This window comes from Aspergillus udagawae (assembly GCF_001078395.1).
Source record: "Aspergillus udagawae IFM 46973 DNA, scaffold_4, whole genome shotgun sequence".
In the NCBI taxonomy this organism is placed as follows: domain Eukaryota; kingdom Fungi; phylum Ascomycota; class Eurotiomycetes; order Eurotiales; family Aspergillaceae; genus Aspergillus; species Aspergillus udagawae.
The window spans coordinates 99,550-113,361 of record NW_025091267.1 but is presented as its reverse complement, the minus strand read 5'-3'; the positions used below and the strand labels follow the sequence as shown (position 1 = coordinate 113,361).

The window sequence follows — 13,812 nt, the reverse complement described above, 5'->3', positions numbered from 1 at the left end:
GGTCACCCTGTGCAAGTAAGAACTAAGGCATGCGGGTTTGTCTGGGTTCACAAACAGGACTAACCTGTACCTAATCAAGGGAGACTCCTGTCACGAGAACTGTATCCACCAGTGATCGATGGTATTGGTTTATATGAGAAATATAACGAATCAATTGCAGTCACAGAGGGTTAAAATGCGACCTCGTAACTTGCAACACAGACTTTGCGACCTGTTCCTTGGCCGCTCGGGTTACAAAGAATAGAAATCGTACTGACAGGATCGCCCAACAGACTCACTTCGACATCGGAGAGTCTGCAAGATTCAGACAGGGGTGGAAACAGCATATCCTCATGCCCTGGAGGGCGATGCAGCGCGAAGTCATCTACCGAATCTAGAAGCTGATAAAGGTCGCCCTCCTCAATCTCCATCACCTTTCGAGCCACGGATGCCAAGATCTGTGAATCCCAGAAGCCTTCCCTGTGGAAGCTAGCTTCCAGCAGCCGGATAGCATGGAGTCGAATCCGGTGCACGCGACATTTGATTGCGGTATAGTAGAGTGGAGCAATCCAGCCCATGTCTCCAATCGAACGCGACATGAAGAACTGAGCGGGTCGAGAGCCAAAGGTGGAATACATCGAGAGGAATTTCCAGAGATGCGCCAGCATAGTGATCATTTCCAGGAATTGGTCGGTATGCAGGTCGAAGACCATCTCGTCGCCAGGAGAAAGACAAGTCGCCGCCATGATAGTTATCATAATGTGATATGTGCGAAGCAACCCGTAGACGTGCGCCTGGTCTTTGGGCATACGGCCCTTCATGGTATAAATGGTGGTCATGTATGTGTTCAGCCACTGGGTAAGATTCTCCTGGATGGATTGCTGACGCTGGAGCAGCTCTGCTGGGGGGTCGCTCTTCGGACAGACATGTTCACATACTTCTCCATTCAACTGAAAGACTGTTCCCATCTGGTGGTGAAGCCAGGACCACGCCTCTTTCAAGGAGGGGAAGGTTGACGATTTACATTCCAAGAAGGGGACCTTGACCCGTAAAGAGGAACCACGGTGAACTTGCTTCAGCAGCTCAAGTTGAATGTGCAACCTGGACAATGCGTGCACAATCCAATCATCAACATACTCTTGGCCTGGTCCTACAAGGAGTTGGCCTTTCTTCTTCAAGAGACCTGACCCTTCAAGGAGGTTTAGTCCCTGTTGGAGATGGATACGTGCCGACTCGAAATGGCCTCGAAGCAGCTCGAGCGCAATGAACAGAACGCAGACAACGAGGGCGATTCGAAAGGCAGTCCGGTCCTTCGTCTTGAAATGAGGCTTTAGATAATTGATCGCCGTACTATAGCGGGTCAGGGTCACCTTTTCCTCGTCCCCTGTCTGGAGACCATCATCGTTCAAGATGCCTTGCCGATGGACCGAACTTAGGGCAAGGATGGCGTGCAGCACTGCGGGGTCGCTCATACCAGCCTGTAGGACAAGGCCGCTCCAGAATTCTGAGGGAAATGAGCCTGTCATTTTCGACCCAGTGCGTTCTTTGAACCACTGGAGGTAGCGGCCCTCTTCATTGCTGGTCCTCGTGGACAGTGGGACATATGACATTGGTCGGATGACAAGTGCAGAGTTCACAGCGATAGCAGGAGGTCTCGTAGGCCTGTTGGAGCTTCCGCCACCCCATATTCCGTACCCATCACAGGTTCGACCAGTGGAAAGACACCGACGGCACGCCGGATAGCCTTCATCACATTTGACCTTGCGAATCCTAGAATGACCTCAGCCACCCGCAGGCGTAGATTTCGACAGAGACTTACCGGCATGTGTGGCAGCCCGTCCTGACTCTTCTTTTGCCCATGCGTTTCAGTCGTCACATCTAACTGTCCATTTGATTGCTAAACCACAGTGTCCCTTCTCATCTTCGGGGAAAAGAGGACCTAAGCTGACCTGAGATGAGAGTCGATGGCCCCCACTCGCTAATTGCCGCTTTGTGGGGCCCACTGGTGGAGCTTCGCTACACTGGTCCTGGTTGGTGCACTCGGATGTTCTTACACTTGATTGGGCATCCTTAATAATTGTCTCACAGGCCCATCCCGAAAGGGTGCCCCGGATACTATGGGAGACTGGCAGTAATGGCGATTATTCAGATGATCAAGATAGAAATATCTTTTGCTCGTTCTTCATCTGTTTGGGTTTCAAGGCAATAATAGGCTTACTCGGCAATGCTTTACTCTGATTGGCTGTTCAATATCCCTATACTGAAAGCCACTATTAGCGAGGCTGCGCTTGGTGGCTCAGGGCTTGAATTGCAGTAGGTCCTTGTGGGAAGAAATTGATATTCCTCATTGATCTACGTAGGGGTGATAGCTATAAGTATCCAGCATGCGTCCGACTTGGTTGACATTTACAACTCCCGGAATAGACCAATCCAGTGTCATTCCGCCGACATATATATATATTCACTGTATCCTGCACTGATATGAGTTCCAGAATGGCTGTCAACCGCCAGTTGGGCAAAAAAGGTCCAACTGTTCCGGCCCTGGGACTCGGTCTAATGGGAATGTCCTTCTGGGTCTATGGCTCGATTCCCAGCGACGAGGAGCGGTTCAACGTCCTTGATCGTGCCGTCGAGCTGGGAGAGACATTTTGGGATACATCCGAGTATGTCTCCGCGAGTAACGTCAATCAGGTAGGCTCTAATTGCTGACTACTCCTGCCTACATAGTCTCTATGGCGACAATGAGGAGCTCCTGGGAAAATGGTTCCGACGGACTGGAAAGCGCGACCAAATCTTTCTCGCGACCAAGTTCGGGTTTGTCCAGGGAGGAAAGCTCCATGAGATCAACAGTTCTGCCGCATATTGCAAGAAAGCTTGCGATGAAAGTCTCAAAAGACTGGGGGTCGATTCGATTGACCTTTGTTAGCTACCCAAATCCTTCTGCTGGACCGAGGGCTGTGTTGCTAACTAGTTTTCTGCCGCAGACTATTTGCACAGTCCTAACCCACAGACTCCCATCGAGGAGACTATGAGAGCTATGGTAGAACTTCAGGCGTAAGGCACAAAATCGGTCAATGTTGAATGCTCAGAAGCTCATTCAGTCACAGAGAAGGCAAGATCAAGCACATTGGCGTGTCATCTGTTTCCTCCGCGACCCTCCGGCGCGCATGCAAGATTGCCAATGTGGTGGCCGTCCAAACCGAGTACTGCGTCTTTTCACGCGATATCGAGGGCCCAGCAGGCACAAACCTCCTAGCAACCTGTCGAGAACTGGGGGTGGCGCTTGTGGCGTCCTGTCCCCTTGGACGAGGGGTCATCACGTCCACTTTCAGCAGGGGTGAGCCAGTCGGCAATAGTGAAGATAAGCGACCGAAGGTCATACCCAAATTTCTAGAAAAGAATCGCGAGCGCAACGTCCAGATTGCCAGTCAGTTCGCGGCACTGGCGGAGAAGAAAGGTTGCACTGTATCCCAGCTGGCTCTGGCCTGGCTTTTGAAACAAGGGCACGATATCTTTGCCATTCCAGGGACGAGAAGGGTCAAGTACCTGGAGGAGAGCTGGGGCGCTCTCCAGATTTCACTGACGGACGCGGAGGAGGCCGAGATCAGGACTTTTGCCGAGGAGAACGAGATGGCTGGTGGCCAGGTCCCGGACGAGTTCGTGGAGTATCTCTATCGCGATACTGCCGAGGAAAGTTGATCGGAGTTTTATTTTGACTTTTATTGAATAGCCAGAGAATTATTCCTCGTGTTGAAATCGGTATCAATAATATTCTACAAGTCGACCCTTCATCTGTCGGAATAGCTGTATTCTGGATTGTTCATGGAGCAGCACTAGACTGGCTGACTCAATATGCAAATCCATAACGTAATCCACGGCCGAGCCGTCCACACGGCCGTCCCGTCCATTTTCGCGCCCATCTGCTGCAGATTTGAAGCCTTTCAACCCCCAACATCATTAAATTAGACTATTAAGTAGCTGAATATATAGCTAACTATTAGGGCAACTCCTTATGGTATGTCCAACAGTCCAACATCCACTACAGCGTGGTGCAGCGCGCTGACGAGGTATAGGTGTGGGCTCATCAACCTGCTCAATAAGTGGCATATCAAGCTGCTGAACACGATTCTGGCCTTCTTGTACTGATAATATGGTATTATCACCTAGATTAGCATGTCTTCTTGCCTTCTTCTTTCTTTTTCATTCATTCTCTGCCCGTAGAACCTTGATTTCTTGTTGTAGTAGCAGGTTTGCGTTCATTGCCATCTGTGCAGCCTTCTCAAGATGTTGGATATGAGACATTGGACTACTAGAAAGCTTTCTTTTCTGAAGGCTTCTCTGTATGCTGCGGAGCTTGTGATCAAGCTGGCGAGTATTCTGAGGTGTTTGAAAGGCAGATGATACTGAACCTTCAAGAAGTGGTGGCGTTGGCGTATGAAGCTGAAAAGTAATCTTTTCAAGAACCCTGTCTTGATTAAGTGGCTTAAGTCCAGCTCCTGCAAAGCCACTGCATATATTCTCATGATTAAAGATCATCTCGCGCGCAGGAGGATATAGATGTAGAAAATCCTCTTTATCAATGTGATTATTCCCAGCCACCATCATCCCTTTAACGAGTTTCCTATATGCGCGCTTAAGTGGGCCAAAAACACCAACATCCAGCGGTTATAGAAGGTGAGAAGTATGAGGTGGCATACAGAGACAGATAATTGCATTCTCCTCACAGAAAGTATCAAATTCTGGAGTTAAATGGCTAGAATGGCCATCAAGAATAAGCAGCCGCTTTGCACCAGTTGAATATCACCTAGAATAAGGCTTAAACACATCTTTTAACCAGCGGAGACCTATCTCATCTGTTATCCAGCCATTTTAACTAGTTGCAATTAACCAGTCTTGAGAAAGCTTAGGTTCTTGATATCAAGCAGCCTGGTGTTGCTTTGCCTTCAGGATGAGTACTAGTGGGATAGATAGCCCTTTAGAGCTTACATATTCAATGATAGTAACCCATTCCCAATTGCCCTGGATGACTGTATGAGGTCTCTCACTGCGCTCTACAGCAGTAATAACCTTAGATGTTGTACAGAGTCCCATTGCAAAGCCAGTTTCATCAAAGTTCCAGATATCATCTTCATGGACGCCATGTTCCTGAATGGCTTCAGATACAGCTTTAAACCACTGTTTTATAACCTTTGGATTCTCCTGCTTTGCACGCTGGTATGTAATCCTCTGATTATATCTTGCACGTAGTTCAGGACGGCGTTTAACAAAGGAGGAGGCCCAGTTAACTCCAAGGACTGCAGTAGCATCTTGGGAATGTTCATGAAGTAAAGTCTGTGCCATTCCACGCAGAAACTCTGGACGGATTGAAAAGCCTTGCTTATCTGCATCTAACAGTCTCTTAACAAGGACATCCTCTTCAATTGCTGTTAATTTATGGCCACTAGCACGTGTTTCTGACCGTGGATTGATTCCTTTGAGCCGATCAAGGAAGGTAGATTTAGGCACTCCAAATATGGCTGCAGCCCTTGATATTGATTGAACTTTTTTACTTTTATAAGCTGCAATAGCCATTTGCATCCGGTTTTCTTGAGAGAGCGGCATTTTATGTAGTAGTGGTGAAAAAACGACGTGTTGAAGAATGATTGTAGAAGACGGCGCGAAAATGGACGGGACGGCCGTGTGGACGGCTCAGCCGTGGATTACGTTAACTATCCAAGCCACCCAATCCGCAAAATTGGTGGGTCTGGGTTGACCTGATCCAACCCACATGGATATGGATAACCATTAAGTACATACGACCTAGGGCCTCTTAGACTGATAAGTTTATCTAACCTTGTGTAGGCCCAGATAGGGATATATTAGTCCTATTTATCTATATACAAAATAGAAATATTTGGTAAATAGGGGCTATGGTAGATTTTTGATTTTATCCAGTCCAGCCCGTACGGGTAGGGTGGTCTAGATAGGAGGTTCAACCCATATCCAATCCATAACCCAGTCTGAGCGGCACTATTTTCTTTCCGCATCCAGTCACGTGCTCACCTATTTCAAGCTTAGTGGTTTTTCTAATCATAAGCGTGCTAGGGGGCCATATCTTTCCTCTTTAGGTCCAACCATATGCATATCCTAGAATATTGATCTAGCCAATCAATTGCGACTGCTGGAAAGCCAGGACCTTTTTCAGCTGTCCTTCAAAAAAGCTACTCTCACAGTCCACGTTTTGACGTTCTCAAAAATGGCACAAAAGCAATTATTCCTGCTGCCACCGGACTTGATGGAGTCTCAATTATCCACGATTGACCTCCTCACAGCCATGTTCCCATCTCCTGGAGAGATCGACATACCTGTGTCTACTACTCAATGCATTGAAAAGCTCCGCGACTGGTGCGAGAATCCATCTGCTGTCCCCTCCGGGATTCCTTCAACCTTACACCTTGCAGTCTGTTTACCGATTGCGGGGGGAGAAAAAACAATACAGGTCAACATATCAATACCGGTGCAATCTGATGCTCAGGACCTAGCACAGCCGCCGTCATTGAGTTACTCATTGCGCCAACCAGATTGGATGTCCAAAGCTGAGCTTGCCACGCTAGCCGCTGCAATGCCCACAGATGATCTGTTTGAGGCCTTTGAATACGTCCAGGATGAAGCGCTGCGCTTCCTCGAGGCCCAGCGGGCTTCAAAGTCTGAAACTACCAAGAGTAGTTCCGGGCCGATCGTCAGAGTCTGGTTCTATTTCCCGTCCCTCTCAACGCGAGAAAAGCGGAACGATCTGGTCAATCACGCCCCTGACTATTCCCTCACAGGCTTCGTGCTGGCGGGCAAGCCTGGTGTGTTGTGTCTAGAGGGGGTGTCGACGGACATTGATGCTTATATGAGCTTCATTAAGACACACTCGTGGGGCGATATCCCCAGCCATCAGAAAAAGGTCAGTGAGAGATATCGGGAGACAAAGGACGTTCAGAGAGTGTTCTCTGGGATGGAGGAAATCACAGATTCCCTAGGGGAACGAAGTGGCCACAGAGCCAACCGGGGCGACATGCAGGCATTAGAGACATGGCTACAGGCGCGAGGGTTGCATGAAGCATTTGACAAAGTGATATTTTGATATCAGTCATTCACCGCGAGGCTATGTGGGACGCGTTACCTTGAATTGTGTCATATCTGTAGCATTATTCCTAGTCAGGGTGGTCCCTTAAGAAGCGGACTGGTTTCAATCATGCATCGCGTTTCTTGTCAGCATCGAGAAGGTCGACAAGAGACTGGTCCAACCTTGGTGGGCTAAATAGCCCTCGTCCCTTCGTCAACTCTCTCATCAGAATCAACCTGCAGCTGGCCTGTTGACAGCAAGAGCTCAACAACAGGAGTCCGTTGAAATTTTGCCGCCCACGTTAATGGCGTCATCCCTTGAATTTCTCTTGCATCAAGCTGTACCCTTTAAACCATCTCAAATACATGTATCAGTTAATATCACCAGAACTGCGAGCATGGGCCAGAAAACAGAAACTTCAGCTGAAAACAAAGTCCGGGGGGATGAGTTCGATATTACATCTGGAAAGGCGGACATTGGGACCAAGGATGATGCGGAAAGTGGCCGAGATGCGAATGAACCAGTATTTTTAGTGTCACTGCGGGCAATTTCCTCTGTCCCCTCCCCCGCAACCAACCTTTCCGTCCGAATTGACTCAATCGAGGGTCATACAAATACTTGCTACAATGACGATCGTACATATGGGTAGGTATAATTTCCATTAGATCAATCAACACGTCGTACTCACATAATCTAGTCCTGTTCAAGTTCCGTCCAGAGGTGACGCAGGAGCATAAGGACACCTTTGTCCGCGAACTTAAGAAACTCAAGGACCTCGACTGCGTCAAGGGTCACCGGCTGGTTGTCGGCGGTCCCTCAATCACTGATCCGATCGAGAGAAGCAAAGGCTTTCAGATTGCACTGTTGAGCTTCCACGAGAACCGGGAAGCTTTGGAAGCATACCAGGCCAGCAAAGAGCATCATTGGTAGGTGCATATCCAGTAACGGTAGTCGATAGTGCTCAGGCGAGGGCTGACAAAGAGATAGGGTAACCAGCACATACATGTTCCCCTACAAGGAGGATCTCATCCGGTTTGACTTTGAAGTGGCTCCCGAGGACGAGTATATGTGGAATTTCTTGCCAATTGATAGCCTTACACATGGGCTAGCAAAGGAATAAGTCTTATCTACTTTTGGAGACGCGGTCGGCTTGATTCTAAATTCTCAATCGTAGCACCATGTCGGATGACGTAGTAGAGTCTGGATATACAGTATGGCTGACAGAGGAATATTTTGGCTATAAATGACAATCTTCGTTACTATATACCCAAATCTGAGAGGCTAGAATGGACTGCGGTAGTTACGGAATTGATCCAGGGGTTGAGCGCTCTCCAGGATATGCTGCAACAGCGTGCCATAGTCCCAGCCCATAGCTGCAGCGGCAATGGCAGTCAAGCTGGCCTGATCCTCCCGGCCCGGCCGTCCTGGACCGGTCATATTCTGTATCGTTCAGTATATTTGCAGGAAGAAGGTGAAAAGCAAGGACTTACCGGCTTCATGTTGATATCGAACAGAGCGAAGTGGGATCCGTCGCGGAAGCGTCGCACATCTACCCGAATCGGCGTAGTGGCACCGATCAGCCTGGCTACCCCTTCGCACTGCCGCATCACCTTGTTATACGCCGGGTCTTTCATTTCGTCCTCCGACACCACGCGGGAGTTGGCAGTGACCGCCACCACCCCATTATATGGGGCTATACCATCCGTGTGGTTGAAGCGCGTCACTGGTACCATACTCCAGTAGTCCGGACGAGAAGGCGTCGGCGGCATGACGGTGATAGTCGCCTCCTCCCCTGCCAGAAACTCCTCGAGCATGATCAGCGGTGATTCTGCCAGTAAGTCTTCGGCATGTTGTTGTAACTGAGCGGCATCATAGCAGACTCGGACGCCATGACTGCCTCGGCCCCGCACCGGCTTCCCCACGATCGGATAACGATCGACCTGATTCACGATCTGGCGGACATTATCGGGGTCCACCATCCACGCACGAGGCAAAGTGAAGCCACCCAGTTCGCGTAGTTTGTTGTTCAACAAACCCTTGTCATCGAAGTTTTCGACCAGGCCCGGCGGTTGCCCAACGACGTTCAGATCGGACGCCAGAGCAGTTAATCGGCTTGACGTCTGGAGAGGATGTGACGCAAAAAGGATAGTGTTTGCCCAGAGATGAGTAGCACCTTGTTGAACGGCAGAGTAGATTCCCTCCTCTGTGTCAGGGAAGGACCAGCCCTGGTCAGAAGAATCTGGTGGTGATGGATTGGGAGTGAGGACCCGGACGCCCTTTTGTCGTAGGGAGTAGGCAATATCCGCTCCAGAGTCCTGGTAACCTGAGAAGGTAAGTACAGAAGCCCCGTGCGAGTTGAATAAATGAGTCACTTGCCTCCAGGCTTGCGAGGTTTACGCACGCCGTTGATGACGGGCGGATCGATGGCCTGGAATAATACAGCGACAGAGGGGGAACAAGCGGAACTGCTCAGAGCGCGGGCGCATCGACTGAAAGAGCGCGGTCTGCACGCGACAGCTGGATTTGCTGCCATTATGTCCCACTCGAATAATGCATTTGTCCTTGAGCATAGAGATGAGCTGCTTTCGAGTTGGTTTAAAAAGGAAGGAAGGCCGATCTTGGCATCGGAAACAGCCGAAAACGCGGACAGAACATCGGCTACATTCCGAGAATTCATATACAACTCGGACTAGATCTGCCTAGCTAGAATACAACGCATCACAGATCTATACGAGGTCTATATCATTTGCGAGAACATTGACCCAAACATAAGAACATGACACATGGTTGTGCTTGAAACCAACTGTCCTTGGATGAGAGTGGCTGGCTTATACCAAGCTAAGTGCCAAAATGATGGGCCATCTGGACCGACTGCTCACTCTTGAATCGGCATGGTCCACAAAGGGTTAGGACTCATTTTTAAGATTCCATGTCTTAATTCTACTCCTAGTGATGCGAATTAATTTTCCCTTGCCAAACCTGTCTAGAGCTTCCCAAGTGTCTCTCCCAGCTCCGCCGCACGAGATGTAGCAGACCGTACTGCTTTGTCAACAATATCCTTAAAATTGAGCGACTCAAAAGTCTGGAGCGCGGCGTGCGTTGTCCCGTTTGGACTCGTCACGTTCTTGCGCAGCTGGGCCGGTTCGTCCGACGACTCGACGAGCATCTTGCCCGCACCCAGGCAAGTTTGAGCTGCCAGCCGCGTGGCCTGCTCCTTGGAGAGACCCAGTGCAGTGGCACTCGCAACCAAGTGCTCCACCATAGCGAAGAAATATGCAGGGCCAGATCCTAGTCAAAGTTACTTGTGTTCGTTGCATGAAAGCTCCCCATGATACTCACCGGACAGACCGGTCACAACATCTAGCAGTTCCTCCTTGTCAACCCACTCGGTGGCCTTGCTGACGCTCTGGAGCAGAGCGCCGATAAGCTCCTTCTCCTCTGCTGTCACATCGTCGCTAGCCAAAAGACCCGATGCGCCCTCCTTGACCAAGGCCGGAGTGTTGGGCATGACGCGGACGATATGCGCAGTCCTGCCATCATTCGTCTTGAGCCACTCCTTTAAGCTATTGAGCGTAATACCCGCCGCGATGCTGACGACCACAGGCAGTGATGTGCGCTGAGACCAGGCGGTGGCAAGCTCGTGACAGACATTCTTGGTGGTTTGGGGTTTGACGGCAATGACAACAATATCTGCCTGTCCTGCAGCTTCACTATTGGAAGTAGTCGTCTGCACGCCCAGCTTTCCGATCTTTTCACGGTTGACATCCCATGGCTCTGAGACGGTGATGTTGGCGGGGTTCATGTCCTGGCTCACAAGACCTCCGATGATAGCCGAGGCCATGTTGCCGCCGCCGATGAAGGCGATTTTGCTCTGCTGTAAGGATGGCATTTTGAGATATGTATTTTGATGCGTGATGTAACGGATCTGAGATGACAACACAAAGAATAAATGAAGCTATGATGTGACTTTTGCAGAACGCGCCGGATCAAGGACGGCCCGATGTCGGCGGAGGGGTCTAGCCCCACTGGAAACGCGGTGAGACCACAGTCATTTTTGGGGAATATCCTGATCCTTACAATGGGCATTGAATGGCGCCTTCCAGATATCAGACAAATTGTGCAGAAAGTCTGTGCGGCCTGTTGATAAGAGTGTATATTCCATGCATTGGATAAGAGGGCATACTTTCACCCCGGCTAGATACATCCCGCCCAGTTCCTCAAATGCAAACTCTGGCATCCAGGACAGATTCGAACATGGATCCCTGCTGCTTTGACTGGATCAAGGTTATCCAATCTTAGTTGATCCTGTGATCGACGCCATAATGGTGGATCTATGACTTAGTGCCTCCTGAAGCGGTTCTAGGAGTCCTGAGTATCACAGACTATCTCAGTGTTAACATCCAAGTCGATAGGTATCTACCAGAGCCATTGCTCCAGTAATTACTCTTCCAAGAGCGCGCCAACGAACTTGATGACCGAAAAGAGAAACCCCATTCTTGGTCGGATCCTGGTATTGTGATACTTGGGGTTGCCTCTGAAACGCTGATACCCCCCGAATACATGGATGGCGCCCGAGAAGTTTATAATTCGGCTCTGGTGTCTGCTTGGTATCTTGCGACCGGTCTAATCGGTGTGTCTGTCATTGGAGCCGTTGGGATACCCTAGAAGGCAAGCCTCAGGACTGTCAATAAGTAAATTTGAATCCACCAGTGGAACCGGTCATGAGGAAGCGCTATGCTGGGAAGCTGTTCATGACAATCGCGGTTATTTACAGGTATATGGCATCTACGTATATTTCTTATAGTTATCTTTATATAGTCTAAGTATGTTATTGAAGCTAGACATGGATTGTGACACCTGTGAGTGTAGCTTGAGATCAGTTATAAAAGGAGTATCATATTATGGCCAATCACAGAACCATCTGTAACTGTATTAGACACAATGCAGAGCCTTGAGCTATTACTGTGAAGCTGTGCCACTATCCCCATCGTTGCATGTTTCTGACACTGGGAAAGACGCGTCCGACACGGATACAATCCCTGACAGAATCACTTCAGTTAATCTTGAATCTCCTGGAACAGCTCCCGCCATCTTTCATCTTCCGCTTCTCCACTGTCGTGGTCAAAGGGATCTTTATTGACCTCTTTAGCATCCACCAGAATCTCGTTCCGCAACCTGACAGTTCCTGAGGCAAGCTCCGGACCAAAATCGTCGGAGTCCGGCAACAGATGCGGTCCACTTTCGTCTGCGCGCTTCAGATCCCGCGAGATTTTGACTTTAAATTCCTGCCCGGGACGGAAAAAATGTTCCTTGGATCATCGCTACTCCTTACCCGGAGCAACTCCCACCATCTCTACATCCCCTTGGCTAGCCGCCAAGCCGAGCGGATGTTCTGCCTTGCGCGCCACTGGACTGCATGGTGGATTGATGTTGATCACTCCCGCTCAGTGACTCAAAGTGGCCAACGTCGCTGACATCAATATTCGGTCCTGCCAGTAACCTCTCAGCCACGCAACCACGACAGAATAGCGTGGCACACCAGAGCAGGGCTGGCGCCTTGATCTTTGACCACCCACCTTGTAAATTAGTCACCTACAGAGACGGTCAGGGATACGTCAGGTTAATTCCTGTCATTGACATTGAGGTCTATGTATGGCTTGGCCAGAAGCAGCTTGATTACCACTAAGTGCCCTCGCTTGGCGGTTTCGTGCAGATCGATTAACGGGTGGTTTAAAAGGACCTGGGCCACATATCCTTTTGGTGGTAGTTAGGGAACCCTCTAGACCAGTTCGACAGCTCCTGCTCCTTGCCCGGAATATTCTTATAGTAGGTGAGATCTTGTTTGAGCAATCAAAGCATATATCACATTCTGTTTAGCCATTTTGTCTACCTAAGAAACTAATCACGCCTCCCAAAATCAACACACTCTCCAGTGGCCGAGACTGATTCTGGCCGGTACTAGCGCTTGCACTTAATACGCAATAATATTCTTTTGTAAGTTTCCCATCGTGCCTCTAACTAAGCCTTCTGTCTCCCCCCTGTCAGCCATTCCGCGTTAATGATGTGTGTAGGGTGAACGCATGTACTTAAATTCAGAAGGATGCAGGTCTGATTCTGTTAGCTAATTGGAGAATTAAAGATGATGCTAGGTTATCTGGAAACTTGAAGCAGAGGAAACTAACTGATAAAGTCCTTTACTACAATGTAAGGATAAACTTGAATAAGTATGCTGTGTATAAAATAAACAGCCTTTAAACTAGCCAAGCAATACTATAAATTCCTAGTAGCAGGATGGTGAGAGCATCACTAGCCAAAAGATACCCAGGCCAGCAACCCCGTAGGATCCTGACAATATCAAAACAATAACCCAAAGTCCTTCAGTCAGTTCCACAGTCATGCCTAAGATTTGAAAAATTACTTATCATCATTTACCTTCTACAACCTACGACGTGTCATAATACTGTATAATTCAAACCAGATATGTGATATCCTCAATGTACTCAGATAAGTTTCGTCGTGGTTTCGTAGTCTAGAACTTCAGTAGCCTGCTCCTCTGGCCCAGCAACTTTTCCTCGGTCCCCACAATTGCAGCTTTACCCACGGCTGGGTTTGATGCAGTTGCTCACGTATTGGTTGACGGAACCTTGTCCTTAGGCCAATAGTTTGAAATATCTGATCTCTAAGCAATTCTAGATTTGTTTATATGCAAAGAAACATTAAAGTCGGGAAGGCAGCAAACAGCC

At 49.1% G+C, this 13,812-nt stretch overlaps 6 protein-coding genes across 6 annotated transcripts; 3 read left to right on the top strand and 3 right to left on the bottom strand.

Moving 5' to 3' along the window:
* Window positions 1-170: 170 nt before the first annotated feature.
* Window positions 171-1,839, bottom strand: Aud_005398 (uncharacterized protein; the record flags this gene model as incomplete). The annotated part of the gene is made up of 2 exons (XM_043290328.1): window positions 171-1,749; window positions 1,799-1,839. 2 exons carry the CDS (start codon window positions 1,837-1,839, stop codon window positions 171-173), a joined length of 1,620 nt encoding a protein of 539 aa, XP_043146263.1.
* Window positions 1,840-2,472: 633 nt separating this feature from the next.
* On the top strand, window positions 2,473-3,678 carry Aud_005397 (putative aldo-keto reductase (AKR13); the record flags this gene model as incomplete). Its single annotated transcript, XM_043290327.1, has 4 exons — window positions 2,473-2,642; window positions 2,707-2,900; window positions 2,964-3,033; window positions 3,087-3,678. The coding sequence occupies 4 exons, from the start codon at window positions 2,473-2,475 to the stop codon at window positions 3,676-3,678; spliced, it is 1,026 nt and encodes a 341-aa protein (XP_043146262.1).
* A 2,536-nt stretch (window positions 3,679-6,214) lies between these two features.
* Aud_005396 (DUF1115 domain protein) lies at window positions 6,215-7,087 on the top strand (the record flags this gene model as incomplete). Its single annotated transcript, XM_043290326.1, has 1 exon — window positions 6,215-7,087. One exon carries the CDS (start codon window positions 6,215-6,217, stop codon window positions 7,085-7,087), a length of 873 nt encoding a protein of 290 aa, XP_043146261.1.
* Window positions 7,088-7,695: 608 nt separating this feature from the next.
* Window positions 7,696-8,189, top strand: Aud_005395 (Dabb family protein; the record flags this gene model as incomplete). The annotated part of the gene is made up of 3 exons (XM_043290325.1): window positions 7,696-7,714; window positions 7,767-7,995; window positions 8,057-8,189. The coding sequence occupies 3 exons, from the start codon at window positions 7,696-7,698 to the stop codon at window positions 8,187-8,189; spliced, it is 381 nt and encodes a 126-aa protein (XP_043146260.1).
* A 161-nt stretch (window positions 8,190-8,350) lies between these two features.
* Aud_005394 (uncharacterized protein) lies at window positions 8,351-9,639 on the bottom strand (the record flags this gene model as incomplete). The annotated part of the gene is made up of 3 exons (XM_043290324.1): window positions 8,351-8,509; window positions 8,560-9,392; window positions 9,471-9,639. The coding sequence occupies 3 exons, from the start codon at window positions 9,637-9,639 to the stop codon at window positions 8,351-8,353; spliced, it is 1,161 nt and encodes a 386-aa protein (XP_043146259.1).
* A 413-nt stretch (window positions 9,640-10,052) lies between these two features.
* On the bottom strand, window positions 10,053-10,958 carry Aud_005393 (pyrroline-5-carboxylate reductase family protein; the record flags this gene model as incomplete). The annotated part of the gene is made up of 2 exons (XM_043290323.1): window positions 10,053-10,357; window positions 10,409-10,958. The coding sequence occupies 2 exons, from the start codon at window positions 10,956-10,958 to the stop codon at window positions 10,053-10,055; spliced, it is 855 nt and encodes a 284-aa protein (XP_043146258.1).
* Window positions 10,959-13,812: the final 2,854 nt, after the last annotated feature.